Source organism: Asparagus officinalis, chromosome 8, assembly GCF_001876935.1.
Source record: "Asparagus officinalis chromosome 8, Aspof.V1, whole genome shotgun sequence".
Lineage (NCBI taxonomy): Eukaryota > Viridiplantae > Streptophyta > Magnoliopsida > Asparagales > Asparagaceae > Asparagus > Asparagus officinalis.
In genome coordinates this window covers 5,332,608-5,359,647 of record NC_033801.1, presented here as the reverse complement: position 1 = coordinate 5,359,647, position 27,040 = coordinate 5,332,608, and the positions used below count along the sequence as shown (strand labels likewise).

The window sequence follows — 27,040 nt, the reverse complement described above, 5'->3', positions numbered from 1 at the left end:
AACACGAGGACTGTAATGGATTGTAGTCTAACACGAGGACTGCAACAAGTAAATGATGTAAGAACAAGCATATATACTATTCACTCTCGTACCTCGGTGAGTGAATCTAAAACTCATGTCCATAGTACACTCATGTACACAATTCACAGTGTATTAAAATCCCAAATAACTTAGGCAACTCGCCAGTCACACAAACGCATGTAAACAACATGCACATGCACGAAAAATACCCAGCAGTCGACCGCCGTGCCCACCGCAGTCGACCGCGCACGAAGCAGAAACTTTCTGCTTCTGCTGCACGCTCCGCGGTCGACAACCACGTCCTCTGCGGTCAACCGCGCAGAGACAGAAACCCACCTGCAGGTTTTCTGCTCTACGGGTTTTGATTCAAAAGTTTTTATATGATAATTATGCACACTAAAAACCCTAATTGAAAGATCTAGCATTTCTAAAACATGTGAAATAAGATCTAATCACTATAGACTAATCGAAACATACTTAAACGCATGTATACATGTTGAAACATATGAAAACACAGATTTTTCATTTAAAACTCTTGCTAAAAAAACATTTTCAGATCTAGATCTTCATTAAGAACTTCGTTGGTGGATTTTTATAAACCAAAACTTTGATCTTTACATATATACTATAGAGATTCATCTATATACACAAAATAGCATTTTATGCTCAATAAAACCATGTGAAAACCTAATAAAAATCATTTAAAATATGGGTGCAGGGTTGGGCGAGATGAAACTCGCCTGAGGGGTGTTGATGAACTCCTAAAAATGTGTGGAACTGATCCTCCTTCGCTGAACACCGATTGATCTCGCGTTAGCCCTCCAAAATCCTCCAAAAATCACCTAAAGAGAGAGGTTTAGGGTTTGAGAGAGAAGGAGTGAGCTGCTAGGGTTTAGACTGGTGAGGGAGGGGTTCTTACGGGTAGAAGCATACATATACCAATAGCTAAACCCGACCCAAAACCCAAATAGACCCGAACTAGGCAAACTGGCATATCGCTGTCCGGTCGACCGCGACGGTCGACCGGATAGGAAAAATCCTGTTGGTGCATTTCGTTTGTGTGCTGGCCTTTTCGCTTGTTTTCTCTCACATAAATAAACTTGTTTGATCCCCAAACACTTGTTATCACACTCATCTATGATATGAAGCTATATTTCATGATAAAAATCATTCATTTTATTTTACGGGGTTTAACATTCTTCCCCCTCTTAAAAGAATTTCGTCCTCGAAATTCCGAAATCGTATCTCAAAAATTAATAATACGAGAAAAGCACGTCGGGAGTAAATAAATTCCTACATACACATCTCATAGCATTAATTTTCAGATAGAAACATAGTGATATCTAAAATTAATAACCTAGAATGCAAATATTCGCACCTTAATCCCTAACTAAAAGGAATTAGTACGTCGGGCGAAAAATCCAAACGAGAAACCTCCCATATATATATCATGTATTCCAAATGATTAAGGATTAAGTTATAATACCCTCATTACAGTGTTAAAGATAAATATAACTATCCAAAATCATCACAAACCGTAAGAAAAACATAATCCAGATAATTTACTTGTTCAAACAGGTGTGGGTAGTCGCGACGCATATCCTCTTCGCGCTCCCAAAAAATCTCCTCAGCTCCTCTCCGGTTCCATTGGACTTTCATCAAAGGAATCACCTTGTTTCTAAGTCTCTTGTCTTCTCTGGTAAGTATACAAATTGGGATCAAAATAGTAGTCAAATCGTCCTGAAGCTCAATCTCCGGAGTATCCAATACTCACTGTCTCTCCTCATCATGTAAGTGTTTCTTGAGTATTAAAATATGAAATACATTGTGCACACTTGACATCGATGCTGGAAGATCTAGTCTATATGAAAAAGCCCTAATACGCTTAACAATCTGAAGAGGGCCAATATATCTTGAGGCAAGCTTCCCCCGCTTCCCAATTCGTTGAACACCCTTCATAGGTGATACCTTCAGCATGACAAAATCTCCAACCTGAAACTCTAAAGATCGCCATCTATGATCCGCGTAGCTCTTCTGCCGACTCTGAGCGGCTAGAATACGCTCCCTGATTAATACTACCTTTTCGGTAGTCTACCTCATGAGCTCTAGTCCAAGCAATAAGCTATCCTACGCCTCTGCCCAACATATAGGGGATCTACAGGGCCTCCCGTACAATGCCTTATACGGAGCCATACCGATCGTCTCTTGATAACTATTGTTATAAGCAAACTCTATCAATGGAATATGATCCTCCTAGCTATCTTGAAAATCAATGATACAAGCCTGCAGCATGTCCTCCAACACCTGGTTCACTCTCGCTGTCTGACCGTCTGTCTGAGGGTGGAATACACTGCCGTGCAATAATCTGCTGCCGAACAAATCCTGGAAACTTCTCCAAAAATACGAGGTGAAAACTGAGCCTCGATCTGATATAATCATATCTGGAACTCCGTGAAGTCAAACTATCTCTTGGATAAATATCCTCGTATATGTCTCGGCGGTATAAGTAGTCCTCATTGGAATAAAATAGGCTAACTTCGTCAACCGATCCATTAGCACCCAAACTGAATCATTCGCTTCTTCGACTTCGGCAACCCTACAATAAAGCCCATAGAAATGTCCGCCCACTTCTATTCTAGAATGGGTAAAGGCTGAAGTGTCAATGCTGGTCTCTGGTGTTCTGCCTTCACTTGTTGGTAGGTAAAACACTTAGCCACATATTCTGCAATCTTCCTACGCATACCACTCCACCAAAAGTGTCTCCTCAGGTCCTCGTACATCTTAGTGGTTCCTGGATACACCGTGTATCGGGTATGATGTACTTCATCAAACAATTCACTCTTCAGCTCTACACTAGCTGGCATAACCAATCGACCCTTCATCCAAAGGCCCCCATCTGCTCCAATGGTCCAATCGTCCTTTGGATCTTTGGAAATTTCCTCCTTCTGGACTTGAATCCAAGAGTCCTCTAACTGAGCTCTGACTACTTTATCACTCCAAGATGGTTGTACTGATACAGCTCCCAAGTATACGCGGGTCCCACCAATCTCTGGCCTAAAATAGAACTGGCTAAGAGTAAGAAGATCTCGATATAACGAGCACCTCAAAGCCGCAACCTGATATCGACGCTTCCTACTCAAAGCATCTGCTACGATGTTCATCTTCCCCAGGTGATACTGAATCGCGGACTCGTAGTTCTTGATAAACTCAATCCATCACCAATGTCTCTGGTTGAGTTCCTTCTGGGAGAAAAAGGTACTTCAAACTATGGTGGTCTGTGAATAACTCGAACTGTACTCTATACAAGTAGTGTCTCCACGCCTTTAGTGCGAATACCACCGCTGCTAACTCCAAATTATGTGTGGGATAGTTCTTCTCATGTACCCTCAACTGCCATGAGATATATGCTTCTACCCTTTTAGTTTGCATCAGAACACCTCCCAAATCTGTTAACGACGCATCCGTGTATACAACAAATGTCCTGACACTGCTCGGAATAGTAAGAGTTGGCGCCGTAGTCAACTTAGCCTTTAAGGTATCAAAGGCTTTCTGGCACTCCGTGCTCCAAGTAAACTGTACACCCTTCTTTGTAAGACGTGTAAAAGGCATCAAAATCTTCGAGAAGTCTTTAATGAACTTCCTATAATAGCCAGCTAACCCCAAAAAGCTACAAATCTCGGTAACCGTCTTCGGTGGTTCCCAATCAAGCACTGCTGAAACCTTAGATGGGTCCACTGCTATGCCCTCTCTGCTGACAATATGGACAAGGAATCTGACCTCAGAAATCCAAAACTCACACTTGCTGAACTTAGCATATAGCTGATGCTCCCGTAAGATCTGCAAAGCCAAATGTAGATGCTGCTCGTGCTTTGACTCCGATCTCGAATAGTTGAGAGTGTCATCGATAAATACAATCGCGAATTGGTTCAAGTATGGACGGAAGACCCGGTTCATCAAATCCATGAATACCATGGATGCGTCAGCCCAAATGGCATGACCAGAAACTCGAAAGACCCATATCAAGTCAGAAAGGCGGTCTTGGGAATATCCATCTCCCGAACCCGTAACTGGTGATAACCAGAGCGAAGATTAATCTTCGAGAAATACTACGCTCCCTGCAGTTGGTCGTACAAGTCGTCAATCCGTAGAAATGGATACCTATTCCGGATAGTGACTTTGTTCAACTCACGGTAGTCGATACACAATCGCATACTACCATCTTTCTTCTTCACGAAGAGGACCGGCGCTCCCCACGGAGAATGACTCCGACGAATAAAGCCCTGGGCTAATAACTAATCCAACTGGGTTTGTAGCTCCCTCATCTCAGCAGGTGCCATGCGATAGGATGTTCGGGATATCGGGGCTGTGCCCAGCTACAACTCAATACAAAACTCAACCTCTCTCACAGGAGGCAACCCAGGTATGTCCTGAAAGATATCCTAATAATCTGAGATAACTCTAGTCTCGCATAAATCAACACTCTGATCCCGCAGCATCACATCCTCGATGTACGTCAGAAATGACTCTACAAACTGGTTGCCCTAAGAGGTTGCTACAACTAACTCAGATCCATCGGACGCTCGCAAATAGACTGTTTTTGCAAAACAGTCGATATTGACGTGGTAGGAAGATAGCCAATCCATACCAAGAATGACATCGAACTCAGACATACGCAAAACTATTAGATCAACAACGAACTAGACTCGTCTAAGATGATAATACACCTCCTACAAATTCTCTCCAAGAGTGACATATCTCCTAGAGGGGTAGAAACTGACAAAGGAATGTCTAGAGGCTGAGCTACGAGCTGAAGTTTAATCATAAATGCATAAGATATGAAAGAATGCGAAGCCCCTGAATCAAAAAGAATGCGGGGTGGAAAGGAGTTCACGAGGAACGTACCCTCGACCATGACCCCGCTCGCACCATGATCATGTGGAACTACTTCATAGACTCTGCCGGTGGCTGGAGACTGCTCTGCTACTGAAAGTAGAGTATATGGGACTACCTGTCCCTGAGGGACCTCCTGAACTGCACGAACCTGTCCCTTAATCTTTGGAACTACTGGTGATGCTTCAATTCTCATCTGCTGGCCCTGACCTCAGCTCTAAATCGGCTCTGCTACTGATTCTGCCCCTTCCCTTGCTGGGTTCCTGCTAGTGCACTGTGGTAGTCTGATGCTCTGTGGCCAACCTTGTGATAATTAAAACAAGTGCCCTGAAACTTGCGTTGCTGAGGCGCTCTCTGATCATGTTGAGGTCCTATTCTATGAGGGCCTTGCTGCTGATGCTGCTGGGGTCCTGAAAAAGGCCTCTTGTTCTTGCCCTTATCCTTAGCATTCCCTTCATTGTCCTTCTGAAACATAGCCGACTCATTCTCCTATGAAGTGGCAGCATCAGCTACCTCTCGAACTGAGTAGAATATCCTAGAAACGAGGTATTGATGAAGGCTAGGGCGATGTCCTTCTAGAAACATCTGTGTCTGGCATTCTCCGATCTGCCACATGTCCGTAAAGTGAAGTAGGCTCATAAATCGGCTCTCGAAATCAGCCACTAACATGTCTCCCTGAGTCAATATGGATAACTCAAGCTCTTTACCAGCCCATGCCGCGGAAGAGATATACTGCTCATCAAAAGTGAACGAAGTCCTCCCAGGTAAGGGTCATCCGCTGCTTTGGAGTAAACTGAAGCTGGTACCATCTCCCTACGTCCCCTTTAAGACTGTAAGATGCTAGCATCTGCTTCTGAACTAAAGTCACATTAAGTATCTCAAGGGTGTTACACACATCTTCCTTCCACTTATGTACTGCAAGAGAATCTGATAATCCCTAAAACTCCGGTGCCCTCATCTTCTGGTACCTCTCCACTAGACAGAGTCAAGTCTCCTACTCTGCGGCTCTATCAGCAACTGCTAGTGGGGTGAGTCTAGGTGTGACCTCTGGGAAATTCTCCGCAATAGGAATAGCTGGTATCGCCGGTGGCGGAACTACTGGTGGTGGTGGTGGTGTGATGTGATTCGTCACAATCTCCTCAAGCGCTGCCATCCTAGCAGCTATGGGAGCCATAAGGTCTATCAAATACTGGGGAGCCTGCTGCGGCTCGGGTGGAGCTTGCTACGGCTCGGGTGGAGCCTACTATGGCTCTGGTGGAGCCTGTTATGGCTTTGCCTGTCCAACTCTCCGGGTACGAGGTCTACCACGTTCGGTCATCTGAGCATATAGAAGAAAGTTTATAAGTCCTCGGACAAAACATATATGGAACTCGTAATAATAAGAAATTCGTATCATATATCATTCGTGTAAATACTTTTCATATCAAAGTGTTATAGTCTCACAAAAAAAATATTTGAAATTTTCGAATACACGAATATAACGTCCTTACTCATTCTAGGAATTCCTAGCAGACTCTATACATGAATCTTAAGAAACTCTATTCTAACTCCACGACTCGACACATGATCCTAAGGATGCTAGAACTAGAGCTCTGATACCAACTGTGATGCCCCTGATTTTAACAAGGCTGCAGTCTAAGGTAAAACCAAGAATGTCAAACCTGCCATGCACTACACCGTGCAATAGCACGTTTCACCATCATAATTACTATCTCTCTAGTAGAATCAACAATAGGTGTAGGTACAAAACAGGCAAAGAAAGTATACATAAGAAATACTAAATGATAAATATACTCTGAAGACATCATCATCACCACTGAAATAAATAGACAAAATCTCTGAGAGGAAAACATCTGAACTGAATACAAGTGTCTCGACATAGGAAATCTAATGAAATGACATTAGGGCACATTGCTTTTATAGAACAAGAATAATAAACTCAAATGTTCACAAATGACATCTGCTGTGGAGTTCTGACATAAACTGCTAGCGAGTAACATCTCAACCAACCCCAGGGGGATGGGCTAGGAGTATAAGAAAATATTTGTTAGTACATATAGATAAGCAATCATCTACTCTGAAAATAAATGGAGGTTTGATATTTAGAAATTTACAACACGAGCATAGGTATGTCGAATATCCCGTTAGCTCCAATTGTAAATAGCTAAATACCAAATCCAAAAGCTACTACATGAAGCAATAAAGAAAGACAGCTCCATCTCCAACCATATCATAGGTGTCCTGTCAGATATCAGATACGTGCCCAACACATGGACTGCAATAGGTAAATGTCCAATAAATGGACTGCAATGGATTAAAGTCCAACACGAGGACTGTAATGGATTAAAGTCCAACACGAGGACTGTAATGGATTATAGTCCAACACGAGGACTGTAATGGATTATAGTCCAACACGAGGACTACAACAAGTAAATGATGTAAGAACAAGCATATATACTATTCACTCTCGTGTCTCGGTGAGTGAATCTAAAACTCATGTCCATAGTCAACTCATGTACACAATTCATAGTGTATTAAAATCCCAAATAACCTAGGCAACTCGCTAGCCATACAAACACATGTAAACAACATGCACATGCACCAAAAATACCCAGCAGTTGACCGCCGTGCCCACCACAGTCGACCGCGCAAAGAGCAGAGAGTCTCTACTCATCTGTATGCCCAGTGGTCGACCGTCGTGCCCACCGCGGTTGACCACGCACGAAGCAGAAACTTTCTGCTTCTGCTGCAAGCTCCACAGTCGACCGTCGCGTCCACCGTGGTCGATCGCGCAGAGGCAGAAACCCTCCTGCAGGTTTTCTGCTCTACGGGTTTTGAATCAAAAGTTTTTATATGATAATTATGCACACTAAAAACCCTAATTGAAAGATCTAGCATTTCTAAAACATGTGAAATAAGATCTAATCACTATAGACTAATCGAAACATACTTAAACGCATGTATACATGTCGAAACATACGAAAACACAGATTTTTCATTTAAAACTCTTGCTAAAAAAATATTTTCAAATCTAGATCTTCATTAAGAACTTCGTTGGTGGATTTTTATAAACCAAAACTTTGATCTTTACATCATATACTATAGAGATTCATCTATATACACAAAATAGCATTTTAGGCTCAATAAAACTATGTGAAAACCCAATAAAAATCGTTTAAAACATGGGTGCAGAGTTGGGCGAGATGAAACTCGCCTGAGGGGTGTTGATGAACTCCCATAAACGTGTGGAACTGATCCTCCTTCGTTGAACACCGATGGATCTCACGTTAGCCCTCCAAAATAAACATATATGGAACTCGTAATAATAAGAAATTCGTATCATATATCATTCGTGTAAATACTTTTCATATCAAAGTGTTATAGTCTCACAAAAAAAATATTTGAAATTTTCGAATACACGAATATAACGTCCTTACTCATTCTAGGAATTCCTAGCAGACTCTATACATGAATCTTAAGAAACTCTATTCTAACTCCACGACTCGACACATGATCCTAAGGATGCTAGAACTAGAGCTCTGATACCAACTGTGATGCCCCTGATTTTAACAAGGCTGCAGTCTAAGGTAAAACCAAGAATGTCAAACCTGCCATGCACTACACCGTGCAATAGCACGTTTCACCATCATAATTACTATCTCTCTAGTAGAATCAACAATAGGTGTAGGTACAAAACAGGCAAAGAAAGTATACATAAGAAATACTAAATGATAAATATACTCTGAAGACATCATCATCACCACTGAAATAAATAGACAAAATCTCTGAGAGGAAAACATCTGAACTGAATACAAGTGTCTCGACATAGGAAATCTAATGAAATGACATTAGGGCACATTGCTTTTATAGAACAAGAATAATAAACTCAAATGTTCACAAATGACATCTGCTGTGGAGTTCTGACATAAACTGCTAGCGAGTAACATCTCAACCAACCCCAGGGGGATGGGCTAGGAGTATAAGAAAATATTTGTTAGTACATATAGATAAGCAATCATCTACTCTGAAAATAAATGGAGGTTTGATATTTAGAAATTTACAACACGAGCATAGGTATGTCGAATATCCCGTTAGCTCCAATTGTAAATAGCTAAATACCAAATCCAAAAGCTACTACATGAAGCAATAAAGAAAGACAGCTCCATCTCCAACCATATCATAGGTGTCCTGTCAGATATCAGATACGTGCCCAACACATGGACTGCAATAGGTAAATGTCCAATAAATGGACTGCAATGGATTAAAGTCCAACACGAGGACTGTAATGGATTAAAGTCCAACACGAGGACTGTAATGGATTATAGTCCAACACGAGGACTACAACAAGTAAATGATGTAAGAACAAGCATATATACTATTCACTCTCGTGTCTCGGTGAGTGAATCTAAAACTCATGTCCATAGTCAACTCATGTACACAATTCATAGTGTATTAAAATCCCAAATAACCTAGGCAACTCGCTAGCCATACAAACACATGTAAACAACATGCACATGCACCAAAAATACCCAGCAGTTGACCGCCGTGCCCACCACAGTCGACCGCGCAAAGAGCAGAGAGTCTCTACTCATCTGTATGCCCAGTGGTCGACCGTCGTGCCCACCGCGGTTGACCACGCACGAAGCAGAAACTTTCTGCTTCTGCTGCAAGCTCCACAGTCGACCGTCGCGTCCACCGTGGTCGATCGCGCAGAGGCAGAAACCCTCCTGCAGGTTTTCTGCTCTACGGGTTTTGAATCAAAAGTTTTTATATGATAATTATGCACACTAAAAACCCTAATTGAAAGATCTAGCATTTCTAAAACATGTGAAATAAGATCTAATCACTATAGACTAATCGAAACATACTTAAACGCATGTATACATGTCGAAACATACGAAAACACAGATTTTTCATTTAAAACTCTTGCTAAAAAAATATTTTCAAATCTAGATCTTCATTAAGAACTTCGTTGGTGGATTTTTATAAACCAAAACTTTGATCTTTACATCATATACTATAGAGATTCATCTATATACACAAAATAGCATTTTAGGCTCAATAAAACTATGTGAAAACCCAATAAAAATCGTTTAAAACATGGGTGCAGAGTTGGGCGAGATGAAACTCGCCTGAGGGGTGTTGATGAACTCCCATAAACGTGTGGAACTGATCCTCCTTCGTTGAACACCGATGGATCTCACGTTAGCCCTCCAAAATCCTCCAAAAATCGCCCAAAGAGAGAGGTTTAGGGTTTGAGAGAGAAGGAGGCGGCTGCTAGGGTTTAGATTGGTGAGGGAGGGGTTCTTATGGGTAGAAACATACATATACCAACAGCTAAACCCGACCCAAAACCCAAATAGACCCGAACTGGGCAAACTGGCATATCGCTGTCCGGTCGACCGCGACAGTCGACCGGATAGGAAAAATCATGTTGGTGCATTTCGTTTGTGTGCTGGCCTTTTCGCTTGTTTTCTCTCACATAAATAAACTTGTTTGATCCCTAAATACTTGTTATCACACTCATCTATGATATGAAGCTATATTTCATGATAAAAACCATTCATTTTATTTTTACGGGGTTTTACAACTGTTCCCTACCTTTGATGGGAAGTTCCTAGAGAATATTACGCATAATATTCTTAAGGATAACCCAGAATGAGCTAATTATTCTAGATGGAAACAAACCATCCAAATAATCCACTCTTAATCATGATAAAAATGATTAAGAACCTCTCGTTGTTGTTGTTTAATCATGTCCAAAATGGTTAAAACCCTCCCACTGTGATTTTCAGAGCACTCTTTCAATGAGATGAGATTCAATGACTTCATCAAGTCAATCTTCCCTCATGAAATCCTTCAAGGATGAAGCATGTCTTATTTTCCTTCATCCGATTCTTGGTCGTTTCAATCGTTGGGATCAATTACGCCTACTCCCACTGTGACTTTCCAAGCACCCTTTCGTTGAGATGAGATTCAATGGCCTCATTGGGTCAGTCTTTCCTCACGAAACTCCCATGGTCTAATTGTTGAATGTTTGATGATTCGCAGTCCTCCACCATAAGATCTCTCACCGATCAAATCAGCTGACGGTGAGTCCACCAAAATTCTTCGTGGTTAAATCCACCCAAACTACCACTATATCCAAGCCTTCAACACTCCTAGTGTTGAGGTCTAACACGACACCCAAATCGAGCAATCAAACCTTTAAACAGTTAGGATCGTCTCAAACTCTTATTTGGTCAAACCTTTAAACAGTTAGGACTAAAGCTAAAATCTCCTCTCGATTCCTTCCATGAACGAGAGGTCCACAAATTGAAAGATCAAACCTTTAAACAGTTAGGGTCATCTCAAACCCCCATTTAGTCAAACATTTGAACAGTTAGGGCCAAAGCTAAAATCCCCTCTCGATTCCTTCCATAAACGAGAGGTCTACAAATTGAACGATCAAACCTTTAAACAGTTAGGATCGTAATTCCTTCCATAAACGAGAGGTCTACAAATTGAACGATCAAACCTTTAAACAGTTAGGATCGTCTCAAACTCTTATTTGGTCAAACCTTTAAACAGTTAGGACTAAAGCTAAAATCTCCTCTCGATTCCTTCCATGAACGAGAGGTCCACAAATTGAAAGATCAAACCTTTAAACAGTTAGGGTCATCTCAAACCCCCATTTAGTCAAACATTTGAACAGTTAGGGCCAAAGCTAAAATCCCCTCTCGATTCCTTCCATAAACGAGAGGTCTACAAATTGAACGATCAAACCTTTAAACAGTTAGGATCGTCTCAAACTCTTATTTGGTCAAACCTTTAAACAGTTAGGGCCAAAGCTAAAATATCCTCTTGATTCCTTCCATGAACGAGAGGTCCACTGCCAAATTGGATGGTTAAACCTTTAAACAGTTAGAATCGTTCCAATCTCATTCGGTCAAACATTTAAATAGATAGGGCCAAAGCCAAAATCTCCTCTTGATTCCTTCCATGAACGAGAGGTCCACAAATTGACAAATTGAACGATCAAACATTTAAACAGTTAGGATCGCCTCAAACCCTCACTCGGTCAAACCTTTAAACAGTTAGGACCAAAATCGGAATCACCTTTCGATAAATGAAAGATTTCTACACATTCCCCTTCGGTCAAACCTTTAAACAGTTAGAACCAAAGTTGGAATTCCATCTTGATAAACGAGAAAACCACTTTTAGATTGGATAATCAAACCTTTAAACAATTAGAGTTATCTAAATCTTTTTGATTATCGGAGTGAAGATTCCACTCTTAGTTTTACCCTTCAGATTCTCGAAGTGGAGATCCTACTTTGAGTTTCTTTTGCAGTAGGAGATAGAATATAAAATTTTTCCTCTCCATCATTGGGTTCATCTCTACCAATAAAAAAGAGACCAGTAGATAGAATATAAAATTCTTCCTCTCCAGTGTCGGGATCATCTTTTCACCAAAAAGACGTCACCCATCAATATTTTCAAATCCATGTTTGATGCATGGGGAACTTTATCTTGATCCCTTATTAGAGATAAGCCTACGTCTAACACGCGTTGTCGGGTGATCCGTTCTCGTGAAAACGATCAAGCCTATGTATTTAATATCATAGCACCAAGTCCAAGAGAGTTTATTCTATTAGCACAACGTTACATGCAGAGCGAACTAAAACAATTTGCATGCTAGCCCGATTCAAACGGTAGTCGGTAAAGGTTTATCAAATTCGTTGATGGCTGAGGGTTTGCCAAAAATCCTATAAATATGATAGTCACTGACGCACCAGCTTCATTAGTTGGTCTCGTGACTTGAGTATTTGATAAACTCAGGATAAAATCCATACCTATAGATGAACCGACCTGAATAATTGGTCCTGTAGCCTTGACACTCGAGACAGCCATGCTCCAACGCCTTAAGAGTTTAAACTGTGTAGACTCCCGTAAACGCACGAGTATAAACTGTGTTACCACCGGTCAACACGTTACAGTGAAGATTGATGCCGGTCAACACGTCAATGATTTTCGCCAAAATAAGGCTAAAGAAAAAATTCCAAGTTAATGGATTATTCCAGGGGGTTCAATAGCGATCCAGATATGAATTTCTGATGAAGACAATCAGTTCAACATCGGTTCAACGACAAGAGCTAATTCATAAATCAAAACATCAGCTTCAGTTCAAGATTTCAACAAGGGTCAAGCGATAAACGCAATACCGAAAGAATTTTATCTATTCTACAAAGCACTGAGTAGACTAAAATAATAAGAAGTTAAGAATTGAATCCATTCACAGGATTTATCTTATCCAAAGTGTCTCAGATCCTCTATAAAAGAATGTGTCTAAAACACTTTAGAGGGGGTATATGTAGGCATCTCAAAATACCTATAGTTATCTGAATATAGCTCGAGACAAAGAAAAGACGATGAACATTATTAATATCTGAGTCAAAGGGGATCATCTGATACCATAGAGGAGCTAAAAAGCACATACAGTAAGTCGGCGAAGCGTACGTCTCTACAAAACACACAAAACGATGAAAGAACAACTCAACCGAGAGTTGTGCTTCACCCACAAAGGGTGAAGTACCATGTGTGTCTCACCCACTCTATGAGTGTATTGCCTATGGGAGGTTGTAGAGATCTTCGCTAGCTTTCTAACACATCTTGAATCACCTCATTCCGAGATTGGACGAGAGAGTTGGATGCAAAACAACAATGAAGGCAAATCATAGCTTCCGAGACACATGTGACTGTCTCGGAAACTATGGTGAATCTTGCACATTTCAGCCATGATGTGTTTCAAATTTGAAGAAACTCAAAAGAGAAAAGCTGTAGATCTCTTCGTATGGTTTCCAACGCATCTTGAATCATCTCATCCCGAGATCGGACGAGAGAGTTAGATGCAAAACAACATTGAAGGCAAATCATAGCTTCCGAGACACATGTGACTGTCTCGGAAATTATGGTGGAATCTTGCACATTTAAGCCATGATGTGAGTCAAATCTAAAGAAGTTCAAAAGACAAATATTGTAGATCTCTTCGTCAGCTTTCCAATGTATCTTAAATCACCTTATTTCGAGATCGTACGAGGGAGTTAGAGCCAAAATACCCAATACAGCACAAACTGTCCCAGAAGTGCGAGACACCAAAACTGTCTCGGAAGTGCGAGACACCTTAGACTATCTCGCACACTGAGAAGCTGACAACGTTATTTTTGACAGTTTTCTTAAGTTCTGTGTAGTCCACATGACTTATTAACTGTTGGGGATCACCTATGAACATGGGGGGAGCAATTACAAGCTAAAACCATGCTCATAACCGCAGGAATAATGACAATTAAACATGATGGGAGTGGTTATGAAACGGCCAGAAGCCAGCCATGCTTTCAAGACAGTTGTGACTGTCTCAGAAACAGAAGTTCTCCGACACGGTCTCTCTTTGACTTCTACCTTCAGTTACAGTCCCAATGGGCTATAAATAACCCCCTAGGACCATTACCAACAGGGGCGGGGCATTTCCATGCAGATAGAGCAGATTAAGTAGATAAACTTGAGTATTTTCGAGCATTCTTCTCATGAGAGAGAGAGAGTCTTCGTTGAATTCGAGCATATTCAGCAACTTTGGGATTCCTTGAGATCTAAGCTTTGACTTGATCTTAAGAAGAGTGTTCATCTTACATCGATAAGATATTCACTTCTTTTTCTTACTTCTAAACGAAACAAGAATCCCCAAATAGCCTTCACGGTTTAATAAGAATATATGATTCGGTGGTCCACGGGCTAACGCACCCCCGGCACAGGTAAAGATCTCGCGCAAGCAGCGATCTAAACAACGATCATGCGTGTGTTTCTAAGGAGCATTGTAATTTGGTTTTTTATTGTAAAGAGTAGTTTTACAAAGCACTAAACTTGCTCTTTTGTATTCATTGTAATAGATAAACAGTTATAATGAATTCAACAACGAAACTTGTTCCTGATGCAAACAGCTGCGATCCGTTTCGTGAAGTTCCACACCCATATTTGTAATTACCTTGGCTTTGAGGGGTAGTTATATTTAGATTATTTTGCCACCGTCTTCCACATGCCGCCGTTAATTCCTGCACCTCAATTCCCCTTAATTCCGCCATTGTTATCCAACGATATACGGTAAGCAAAAAGTAGAATCGAAAACCGAACCAAGCTCTTATCCTAACACTCATTAATTTTACAATTTATCGCCGATGAACCGCGACATAGGACTTCACCATATCTTCTTCGTTAACACTCCACATAATTTCAAAAATAGAAACAAAGCCGAAGCAATAAGGCAGTAAACCATTTGTTGGGGTCACGATAGGCACGGACATCTCCAATATCATATCCTTTTTCTTCTTCCATTGATTTGATCTAAACCATTTCTTTTTTCACTAGTTTTTTTTATTTTGTCTATCCAATTTTAAAAGAACTTAGTAATGAACGTGAAAAAAGTTGAAAAGTTTCTTCCGTAAGAGTTTGATCGAGTATTAAAAGGTTAGAAAAGTAGATTATCAATTATGAAAATAAAAGAATTTGAAGACCTTTAAAGATTTCTTGATTGATTAAATTTTAATTTTAATCGCGTTATCTGCTCGTTGATGTGATGATGTCCCAATTATTTCTGCACTTGTTCGTGAAGATGCGCAGAACTTTAATAGCAGAGGCTGTAAAACATGGGCCGGGGCGGTCTGGGGGAGAAGATGGTGATCGAAAATTACAATTTTGCTCTTTAACTAAAAATTAAATAAAATTCTATTTTAGGAGCACCAAAGCAAGTCTCTTTAAAGAATCATATTTAATCCAGATAGCAATTACTTTTATATTTCGACTACAATAACAACCAGTCGTTTGTTTTTTAGATCTGCTATTGCATGATTAAGTTCTTGTTTCGCTGGCACAATTTGGTCAAGTGTAGACTATTCAAGTCCAAATAGGCGAGGACACAAAATTTTTTTCTCCTTCTAATATTAATATTTTTAATCCGAATAGGGAAGCTGTTAATACTTGATTCATCCTCACGAGATCTTCATATCAAGGGATATATTTTTCAATCATGGAAAATATTCTGATGTAGGACTGATGACTTCCAAATGAAAGGGATGGCGTAGGACTGTTTGTATATATAATTTGTAGCGCGTTAGGTAAAGTCCACAAGTAAACGTGGGTAGTGCGTTATATATATAATTTGTAACTTGATCCACTCTTTCAGTATCAACTTCAGCTGGCCTATTTATGTTGAGCATTTTCCCTCGTGAAGTATCAATTTCTTTTATCCTCCATAATCTTCCTTTACTGGCATCAATGGAAACCTTCCAGTCTGTCCTCTTAGTTATGCATCTGATGCTATTATTGTTTTCCTCATCATCGGGGGCGAAGCATAACAACATTACCGACCTCTCGGCCCTCTTGGCCATCAGAGCCCAGGTCATCGAACGTGATCCAGGCAGCATTCTATCCGCCAACTGGACCACTGATGCCTCCTTTTGCACCTGGATGGGCGTCTCCTGCAGCCGTCGAAGGCAAAGAGTCACTGGTCTCAACGTTAGCAACATGCCGCTCCACGGCACCATCCCTCCTCACATCGGCAACCTCTCATTTCTGTCTCTGCTCTGGCTTTCCAATGATGGCTTAGCCGGAACCATCCCTGAATCTCTGGCTCAGCTGCCTCGACTGAAAGTGCTCAGACTTGATGGTAATCAGCTTTCAGGTTCAATACCTCCTTCCTTTTTCAACATGTCATCGCTTATTGAATTGCAACTCGGGTCCAACAGTATTTCAGGGACCCTGCCCTCTAATGATAGCAACTTCCATCCGTTGTTCCCTCATATTATGTCCATACATGACAACCAACTCACTGGCAGCATCCCGTCTAGCCTTTGCAGTAGTCGTACTCTTCAAATCCTGAGCTTGGCTTTTAACCAGCTAACCGGGAGCATACCGCCAGAGATTGGAAATATGAAGCAGCTTAATATATTAGCTCTTGGAAGTAACAATCTAACGGGTAACATACCATCCTCTTTAGGTAACCTGACTAATTTGTCTGAATTAAGCCTTGGCAACAGCAGCTTCCATGGGAACATTCCCGAGGACTTGGGTCGTCTCACGAACCTTGAGCTATTGCAGATTGTTTTCTGTGGTGGTATTACTGGTCCCATACCAATTTCTCTTTCCAATTTGTCATCACTCACATTCATTGCACTGAACGATAATAGTCTCACCGGGCCCGTGCGTTTGCAGTTTGGGAACATGGCTAACCTTTACTACTTGGATCTATCAGGAAACAAACTAACAGGAGGAGTTGATTTCCTTGCATCGCTTTCAAACTGCAGAGGTTTAGAGTTTGTGTCTGTTCGTGGGAATGAGCTGGATGGCATTCTTCCATATACCGTAGGTAATCTTTCAAGGACTCTAACATACCTTGATGTTGAGGATAATCATTTTAAGGGGAAAATTCCTTGACTGCATTGATGGTTCTATCATTGAGCAAGAATGAGCTAGCTGGAACGATACCGTTAGAAATCATAACCCTACACGGCCTGCAATACCTAAGTTTGTATAGTAACAGGATATACGGTTCGATCCCACAAGAGCTAGGCCGATTGACAAAGTTGGACACACTCTACCTCGACAGCAACAGTCTTTCTGGATCCATACCTGACTCGCTGGGTAACATCACTGGACTAGAGAAATTAACACTTTTCGCTAACAGGTTATCCTCAACAATTCCTGAAACTATTTGGAGTTTGACTTTTCTATATGAATTGGGTCTGTCACAAAACCTTCTCACTGGATCGCTGCCATTAGCTTTGTGGAACATGCAGGGCTTATATGTATTCGATGTATCACTAAATCAGCTGTCGGGTAACCTTCCAAGTCCTCCGAAGTATCTCGAAATCAATGTTTTAGATCTATCAAATAACTCATTTGAGGGGCACATTCCCCAATCATTTGGTGATCTCATTAATCTTGATGTCTTGAACCTTTCTTGCAATAAGCTCTCAGGAGTTATACCCGAGTCCTTGGTCAATCTTCGACATCTCAGCATCCTTAACTTATCATTCAACATGTTGGAAGGAAATGTCCCAAGTGTTGGTGCCTTTATGAATGTCAGCATCGTGTCTTTGGAAGGAAATGTGGCATTATGTGGAGCACCCAGATTTGGCTTTCCATCTTGCAATGTAACTGATTCTAGAGTTCCTAATCCGGGGAGGCATTTGTTGAGATATATCCTCCCTGCTATTGCTTCTACGGGAATACTTGTTCTCTGTTTTTGCATCTTATTAAGATTACGTAGAAGGAGAGCCAAGAATCCGACCCCAAGTAGCACGCTCTCTCTTACTAAGCATAGATTGATCCCCTACTACGAGCTTGTTCGTGCCACTGACAACTTCAGCGAGATAAACTTTCCCCTACTACGAGCTTGTTCGTGCCACTGACAACTTCAGCGAGATAAACTTACTCGGAAGGGGTGCATTTGGTTCTGTGTACAGAGGGCTTTTAGATGATCGGAAGGGGTGCATTTGGTTCTGTGTACAGAGGGCTTTTAGATGACGGCCTTCTTGTTGCCATCAAGGTATTGAATTTGGAAATCGAAGGAGCTTCAAGGAGTTTTGATGCTGAATGTCGTGCTTTGAGGATGGTTCGACACAGAAATCTTGTTAGAATCATCAGCGCTTGTTCCAACTTGGATTTCAAGGCACTCGTCCTCCAATTCATGCCCAATGGAAGTCTAGAAAGATGGCTATACTCGCATAATTACTGCTTGAGCCTACTCCAAAGGATTAATATAGTAATCGATGTAGCGTCAGCTCTAGACTATCTTCACCACCACCATCCTGAGGTTATACTGCATTGTGATCTAAAACCGAGCAACATCCTTCTGGATGAAGAAATGAGTGGGCACGTGAGTGACTTTGGCATTGCAAAACTACTGAGTGGTGTCAGCCTGAGCGGAACCTCAGCAAGCACGGCAGGAACAATCGGCTATATTGCTCCAGGTAATTAAATTGACAAGCTTTCATTTCAAATTTAATCCAATCGCAAATGATTTGTATTAAACCTTTGTGTTTTGCGGTGTAGAGTTTGCATCAACAGGAAGGGTCTCCACAAAGGGAGATGTCTATAGCTTTGGAATATTGTTGCTAGAAATCTTTACGAGAAAGAAGCCTACTGATCCTATGTTTACTGGGGAATCAAGCTTGCGACGATGGGTAAATGACGCAAATCCTACGGGCCTGTTGGATATTGTGGACTGCAATCTCCTGAAAGATGAAAATGGAAATGAAAGGCCAAAGAACTACTTAATTTCAACACAGGCCTGTCTATCTTCCATCATGGAGTTGGGGATTATCTGTTCAAGTGACTTTCCTAACGAAAGGCTTGCTATGAAAGACGTTGTCCCACAATTGCAAAAGATCAAGATGAAGTATATGTCTGACCCTTTTGTTGCTTGAAACAAGACAATACTGTATTATGAATTTACTTATATGCATACGGGTTTCTTGTCAGTTATATCAAGAGTAATGTGTATTATGAATTCAGAAGCAACTATGAGAAGCATTTTAGTTACTTTTATTTACTAGATTTTTTTGATAACATATAGTTTTCCTTTTATTTTCTCAGAAACAATATATGCTGGTTGTCATCTGTAAATTTCAAGAAAATTCAATATACATACTTGTATAAAGTTAGAGTTTGATGAAGGACCGTTTTCTTCCCTGACTTTATGTCTTGTTCTTGAGTTGGGTTGCTGGACAGCTTGCACATGTAGAACAAGTGAAAGGACGGGGCTTAGGTCCCCCGTGGTTCCTCTGACGACCAAGTTAATTGATGAACTTGAGTGAGAAAAAAGAAGAACTGTGTGAGTTCTTGTAAGTGTGCGGTTTAATTTTACTGATTAGATTAGATCAAAGAAGATCCAGATTTGTAAACCTTTTTTACGTTAGAATAGTACATGTATTTATACCTAGGGTATAAGGGCAGATTGGTCACTCTAGCCAAGCACAGGAGGGCAGTGGCAAAGTGGGGGCTGACAGCTGAGTCAGCTTCTGCTTTATAGGTATCGACTAGCGACTGGAGGAAGGATCACTTCAACATTAAATGAGAAGTGATCGGCGGCATGGAAGGGCCTATGTGGTCCGATGAGTCATGAAGGCTATCGAGGCCAGAGGCATGATGGTGCCTGCCAAACATTAAATGTGATGTTGACACGTTACCAATGAGGATAGGCTCGAGGTAGAAATTATCGTTTAGCTTCATCGATAAGTAACGCCTTTTGAGTCGTCTTTCCAAGGCGTCTGGCAAGTGGTCGAGTGGACTTATGGCGAGTTGTCTTCGACAAGAGGGTCAACTGGTACCTCCTTTCATGTCGACATTGAGGAATGTCGACTCGACGAGTCGGTTTAGTCGGACTCCTCGCTGGTCTTGGGCAGCCAAGTTAACTAGGGCATAGCATACAGAAGTGCACATACCCGTTGCTTAGCAATGACTTGCACTTTAACGAATGGGAACACCAATAACAACTATCACGCACCTGAAAATTTAAAATTTATAAAAAATAACCTCAAACTTCTAAAAATTGCAAAAAAAAAACTTATTTAGAAGACAAAAATCACAAAAGAAACCCTAAAATTTTAAAACTTATAACCAGTACATATCAAATCTAGAAATTATCAGCAGTCCGTTGAAATTTTAAATTTACAAAAAACAATCCAAAGTTTTAGTAATTGCAAAAAGCACTCTTCAAGTTTTTGAGTTGTAAGAAATATCCTGACGAAAACTTACCAACAATGCACGAAACATGGAAATTACAAACATCTAACTTAAAATTTAAAATTTTCAAAACATACTATCAAACTTTCAAATTTTGCAAAACACAACCTCAAATATTCAAAATCACAAAATAAAGAAAATAAATGAATAATTACAATGCTAAAGTTTAGAGGCATAAGTGAACAAAAACCATCAAAATGGAACCGAGGAATAAATTTTAGTAAGGAAACAAATCAAAAATACTTAATCATGGTATTCAACCATGTGCATTGCATGTGCATAAAACCTAGTATATATATAACATCACATAGAAAAATAGCAAACACAAAGATATACACAATTCGGATTTAAATACCTGTCTGCGTGAAGCTCATTTATTTTTTGCTAAACAAAATAAATATTTATAATTAACCTTGAATCTAGCAGGTCGGGCCGGGCCGGCTTGGGCTGGACCGGGCCGGCTTGGGCTGGACTAGGCCATTGATGGGTCGGGTCTACAGTAGGCTAGGCTGCGTCTACAGTGTGTCGGGCCTACTTATTTGGTCACGGGTCTACAGTAGGACGGGTCAGAATAAACACTACATTATTTACTTACTTCTTAAGGTCTGTTTATTTTATTTTTTTATGTAAATATACAATAACAATATGTTTTCATGTCATGTGCATTTGTTAGTGTCAAATTTCTAGTACTTCACAAAGAATCTGGATATGGAACAGACTTCTTCTATTGGGTGTCCATTGACTGTGACTTAGGACCCGTTTGTTTGCACAGAAGTAACTATGAAATAGCAGAAGTAGAGGCTACTTCTGCTACTTCTTAGCAAAAATGTATGTTTGTTTCTTTGTAAAAACTACTTCCGCTACTTTATTGAAAGCTGACGTGGCGTCTACGTGGCACCTCTATTTCCTTGATATTTTTCTGTCTTCAAATGCATTGAAATACGACGGAAGTTGATGTAGGGTGGGGTCCACGAAAGAAAAAAGATTCTCAAAATCATAATTACGGCGGAAGTTGATATGTAATCATAAAATCTTTTTTATAAATATTTAAAAAAAAATTATGACAGTGATGCCGTTCATGCATTTTTTGCTTTCGTAGATATAAAAAATATTATTATTAAAATTGATGAATGTCGTTCATGCATTTTTTTGCTTTCGTAGATATAAAAAATATTGTTATTGGAATTGATGAACGACATACTTTTCTGTTGAACATGTGACATATATAAAAGATTTTTTTCCCTTCATAAATTAGAAATATTGTTTTTAATGGAAATTCATAAATTAGAAATAAAGACAATAATAAGAAGAAAACAGTATGATACATGTATAGTAGAAATATATGTGATGCTTTAAAAGAAAGTATACAGCTTGCAAAATCTGATAGATAATCATCCTCTAGTAAGTGCCTATAGGCACCCGTTAGAAAAATCATATTTCATTATCAAATTTTGACATATATAGTAGCAAAATTGTACTGCGAGTCTCCGACAATTACGGCAGCAAACAATCAATTATGTTTCAATATCATTGCAGCAAGAATACTGTGTGTTATAATACTTCTATTTTATTTCAATGACAATCCAAACAAGAATAAAATAGAAGCAACATGTATTAATTACTTCATAGTTATATTTCCAATTATTATCCAAACAATAAAAAATAAATGAAGAGGAAGAAGTTCTACTTCCATTACTTCTAAAAATATATGAAACAAACAAAAAAAATGTTATTTCCGCTACTTCCTATTTCATAGTTTTGGAAGTTACTTTCGCAACTTACATCTTACTTCCAATACTTTCATTATCCAAACGGGCCCTAATTGTAAATAGATATCCATTTCGAGATGAAAATCCAGTTTCACTGAAGCATTGAGATCCACCGGTCTCAACAGCAAAAGTAAAATAGAACCAAATAATTAGTCAAATTGACTATTCATATCGCAATAGGGCCATAATCCTCCTACTGCTGTCAGAATTTTTCAAATTAAAATCTCATACCCATCACCTTGAGCAGGACAGATATCACACAGAGGCTTAAATGCAGCAATTTAGCATAAATGAGAAGAATCGATCCAAGATTGACTTGGGCGTCCACTGAAGAGAATACAGGAAAAACGGCAAAAAACAAGTTTAGACTTCCAGCGGTCAACCGCGAGTGGCGCGGCGGTTGACCGCCAACATGCACGCAAACTGGAAAAGTCTTTAGACTTTTCGCGGTCGACCGCAATTGGCGCGGTGGTCGACCGGCCAAACCATGTAATGCTTTTCAGTTTCTGTCGTTCTGTCCGGTCGACTGCACGTGTCTTTGCGGTCGACCACGAGTCGGGCTGGGCCTAAATTTAGTTTCCTGTTCGCATTGAGTTGTGTTTTAATATAAATTGAAACACGATTTTCTAGGGTTTCTGAACAAAGATTTCAGATTGTACTGAGCATATTGACATGGAGAACTTGTGAGCAAGTTGAGAGATTTGGTTTAGGCTTTGTGTGAGTGATTTTGTGAGATTGTAACCCTTTGTACTCTCATTGATTTAGTGGAATCTTTTCATCCTCTCCCTGTGGACGTAGGCAATTTGCGGAACCACGTATATCTCTGTGTTTGGTTTGATTTGTCGTATTTGGATTGAATTGTGCTCGTGTGTGGTTACTTCTCTTCTCCCGTGATCACAGATTCGTTTGGTGTGCAAGCACGCTTCCGCATAGGCGCGCAACATCCACTACAAACATCCAACATACCTTTAAATAAAATGTAATATAAATTGAAACAGAAAATAGTTAATTTTAATATCATTTGTTGAAGACTCACAAAAACTCTCCCTTAAAACTACCTGTTAGCAACTATGGATATGGGAATCGATTTGGCCGGTGAACTAAGGGACACCGAGCGAAGAGAAACTCTTGCTTAAACCTGTTGAATTTTGCACAATGTCATGACAAAAGCTATTAATTTATTGGAAACCTGAAATAAAAACAAACGCTGGAAAAAAAATGTTAAGGCTTGCTACCCAATCAAGCTTTAAGCAGATCGTGGACTATTTGTCCAGTGGAAGTAAGCTCATTCTGGACGCCTACCTACAGCAAAGTGAGAGAAACTAAATGGAAGCTCGTCTGTTATCTGCAAAATCTAGTAAACAAAAAAAATGCATAAAATGCTTCTCATAAAAGGAAACCATCCCTTGTCCTATTTTACACTCCCTTCCTTTTCCTTCCCCTTCATTACCAAACTCCCAAACATAGTGATTAGTAGTGCATTCATAATATGTTACAGGCATGTTTCAAACAACTCAATACACTGACAAATACTCCATCTTGATCTTCCGCAATCGTGGGACGACATCTTTCATAGCAAGCCTTTCTCTAGGCGAGTCACTTGAACAGATAATCCCCAACTCCATGATAGAAGATAGACAAGTCTGCAATGAAATTAAGTCGCTCCTCGGCCTTTCGTTTCCATCCTCATCTCTCAAGAGGTTGCAGTCCACTATATCAAACAAGCCGGCAGGATATGCATCATTTACCCATCGTCGCAAGTTTGATTCCCCAGTAAACATAGGATCAATAGGCTTCTTTCTCGTAAAGATTTCTAGCAACAATATTCCAAAGCTATAGACATCTCCCCTTGTGGAGACTCTTCCTGTTGAAGCATACTCTACACCGCAAACACAAACGTTAATACAGATTGCACGTGATTGGACTAGATTTTAGGCGAAAGCTTATAAATTTATTTACCTGGGGCAATATAACCAATTGTCCCCGGCGTGCTCGCTGAGGTTACACTCCGGTTGTCACCACTCAGCAATTTTGCAATGCCAAAGTCGCTGACATGTGCAACCATTTCTTCATCAAGAAGAATGTTGGTCGGCTTCAGATCACAATGCAGCACAACATGAGAATGGTGATGATGGAGGTACTCAGTAGCTGAAGCAACATCTATGGCTATGTTAATCCTTTGAAGTAAGCTCAAGGAGTAGTTATGGGAGTAGAGCCATCTTTCAATGCTACCATTGGGCATGAATTGGAGGACAAGTGCCTTGAAATCCAAGTTGGAACAAGTACTGATGATTCTAACAAGATTTCTGTGGCAAACCATCCTCAAAGCACGACACTCAGCATCAAAACTCCTTGAAGCTCCATCGATTTGCATATTCAAGACCTTGATGGCAACAAGAAGGCCGTCATCTAAAAGCCCTCTGTACACAGAACCAAATGCACCCCTTCCGAGTAAGTTTATCTCGCGGAAGTTGTCAGTGGCACGAACAAGCTCGTAGTAGGGGGTCAATCTATGCTTGGTAGGAGAGAGCGTGCTACTTGGGGTTGGATTCTTGGCTCTCCTTCTACGTAATCCTAATAGGATGCAAAAACAGAGAACAAGGATTCCCGTAGAAGCAATAGCAGGGAGGATATATCGTAACAAATGCCTCCATGAATTAGAAACTGTGGAATCAGTTATGTTGCAAGATGGAAAGCCAAATCTGGGTGCTCCACATAATGCCGCCTTTCCTTCCAAAGACACGATGTTGACATTCATAAAGGCACCAACATTTGGAACCTTTCCTTCCAATATGTTGAAAGATAAGTTTAGGATGCTGAGGTGTTGGAGATTGACCAAGGACTCGGGTATGAAACCTGAGAGGTTATTGCAAGAAAGGTCCAAACCCTCGAGATTAAAAAGATCCCCAAATGATTCAGGAATGTGGCCAGCAAATGAGTTATTTGATAGGTACAACGTATTGATTTCGAGATACTTCGGAGGACTTGGAAGGTTACCTGATAGCCGATTTCTTGACACGTCAAATGTGTTCAAGTCCTTAATATTCCACAATGCTGAAGGTAGAAATCCAGAGAGAAGGTTCTGTGACAGATTTAAGTAAAGTAGACGAGTCAGACCCCAAACACTTTCGGGAATTGTTGAAGATAATCTGTTAGCACTAAGCGTCAATTGGTCTAGTCCAATGATATTTCCAATAGAGTCAGGTATGGATCCAGAAAGACTGTTACTGTCGAGGTACAGTTGTTTCAAGTTTCTTAATCGACCAAGTTCATTTGGGATGGAACCGTATATACCGTTACTAGACAGTGTTAGCCTCTGCAGGCCTTCTAGAGTTGTGATTTCCAACGGTATCGTTCCAAAGGAATTTTCCCCTTAATATGATTTTGCTCAATACTAAAGAATGCTAGGTTCCTCGAGAGATTACCTACGGTATTTGGTAGAATGCCATCCAGCTCATTTGCGCTAACTTCCACAAAATCTAAAGCTCTGCAGTTTGACAGTGATGCGAGGAAGTCCAACCCTCCGGTTAGTCTGTTTCCGGGTAACAACAAGGATATAAGAAGAGGCATAGTCCCAAATTGCAAACGCACCGGTCCATCAAGGCTATTGCTCTCAAGGTCCATGATTCGGAGCGATGACATATTAGAAAGGGAAACCGGTATAGAACCAGTAATACCACCACAGTGACCAATCTGCAATCTTTTAAGGTTTGTAAGACGACGCAGCTCCTCAGGAATATTTCCATGGAAGCTGTTGTTGTCAAGGGTTATGTCAACTAGATTAGTGAGGTTGCCCAAAGAGGATGATATTTTGCCCGTTAGATAGTTATCACCAATATACAAGTAATTAAGTTGCTTCATATTTCCAATCTCAAACGGTATGTTTCCTCTTAACTAATTTAGAGATAAACTGAGCACCCGAAGAGTAGGAGCAAGGAAAAGGCTCGACGGGATGAAGTCAGGGAAGGAAGTGGCCCCTCATCAATACTAAACAAACTCAACCAGACCCGGACATATAACTAACTATGTGATCAGTAATACTATTAGTCCAAGTGTGTAGACCAAAAACTGGAATCAAGAAGACGAAGGAAACAGTCAAAATGACGGGCGATCGACCATAGAGCTTGGTCCGGTCGACCGCGATGCATGCACGAGACTGAGAAGAAACTGGCGTTCTGGCCGGTCGACCGCGATATCTGGTACGGTCGACCGCAAACGTGCATGAAGCACCCTGCAGAATTGACATTCTGGCCGGTCGACCGCGGAGCCAAGTTTGGTCGACCGCGACGTGATCCGGCAATTTCCTAATCTATTTTGTATTCTGTTTTGACCTGGGATCCTATATATACCTAAACGATTTTAGGGTTTAGTAGAGCATCAAAAAGAGAGTTTTTGAGAGGATTCTTCAGAGAGATTAAACCCTAGTTTGTGAGCTTGTAATCTTTCTTCAATTAATCAAAGAGATTGTGTGGTGTGGCTCCCGAAGACGTAGGTAAGTTGCCGAACCTTGTTAAATCTGTGTGTTCAGTCTCTTTTACTTTCCTACAAGTTTTGATCTTTATTTGCGGTGTTTTCTTGCTTACTAA

At 40.5% G+C, this 27,040-nt stretch overlaps 2 protein-coding genes across 2 annotated transcripts; one reads left to right on the top strand and one right to left on the bottom strand.

Annotated features, from left to right (window-relative positions):
* Positions 16,187–19,505, top strand: LOC109820746 (probable LRR receptor-like serine/threonine-protein kinase At3g47570). Its single transcript, XM_020386942.1, has 5 exons — positions 16,187–17,349; positions 17,403–18,284; positions 18,334–18,391; positions 18,438–18,911; positions 18,994–19,505. The coding sequence occupies exons 1-5, from the start codon at positions 16,216–16,218 to the stop codon at positions 19,365–19,367; spliced, it is 2,922 nt and encodes a 973-aa protein (XP_020242531.1). The 5' UTR covers positions 16,187–16,215; the 3' UTR covers positions 19,368–19,505.
* LOC109820745 (receptor kinase-like protein Xa21) lies at positions 23,969–26,315 on the bottom strand. The gene is made up of 3 exons (XM_020386941.1): positions 25,880–26,315; positions 24,414–25,826; positions 23,969–24,333 (listed from the first exon to the last, which is right to left on the bottom strand). Exons 1-3 carry the CDS (start codon positions 26,313–26,315, stop codon positions 23,969–23,971), a joined length of 2,214 nt encoding a protein of 737 aa, XP_020242530.1.

Bases quoted from the DNA above. Each gene is read 5' to 3' on its own strand.
- LOC109820746 (XM_020386942.1), top strand. From the start codon at position 16,216: ATGGAAACCTTCCAGTCTGTCCTCTTAGTTATGCATCTGATGCTATTA. The intron at 17,350-17,402 runs CATTTTAAGGGG...TCATTGAGCAAG, and splicing joins ACCTTGATGTTGAGGATAAT to AATGAGCTAGCTGGAACGAT. The intron at 18,285-18,333 runs GTTCGTGCCACT...CCCTACTACGAG, and splicing joins TGATCCCCTACTACGAGCTT to CTTGTTCGTGCCACTGACAA.
- LOC109820745 (XM_020386941.1), bottom strand. From the start codon at position 26,315: ATGAAGCAACTTAATTACTTGTATATTGGTGATAACTATCTAACGGGC. The intron at 25,827-25,879 runs GTAATCTCTCGA...AATCATATTAAG, and splicing joins CATTCTACCAAATACCGTAG to GGGAAAATTCCTTTGGAACG. The intron at 24,334-24,413 runs GTAAATAAATTT...TTTGCGGTGTAG, and splicing joins AATTGGTTATATTGCCCCAG to AGTATGCTTCAACAGGAAGA.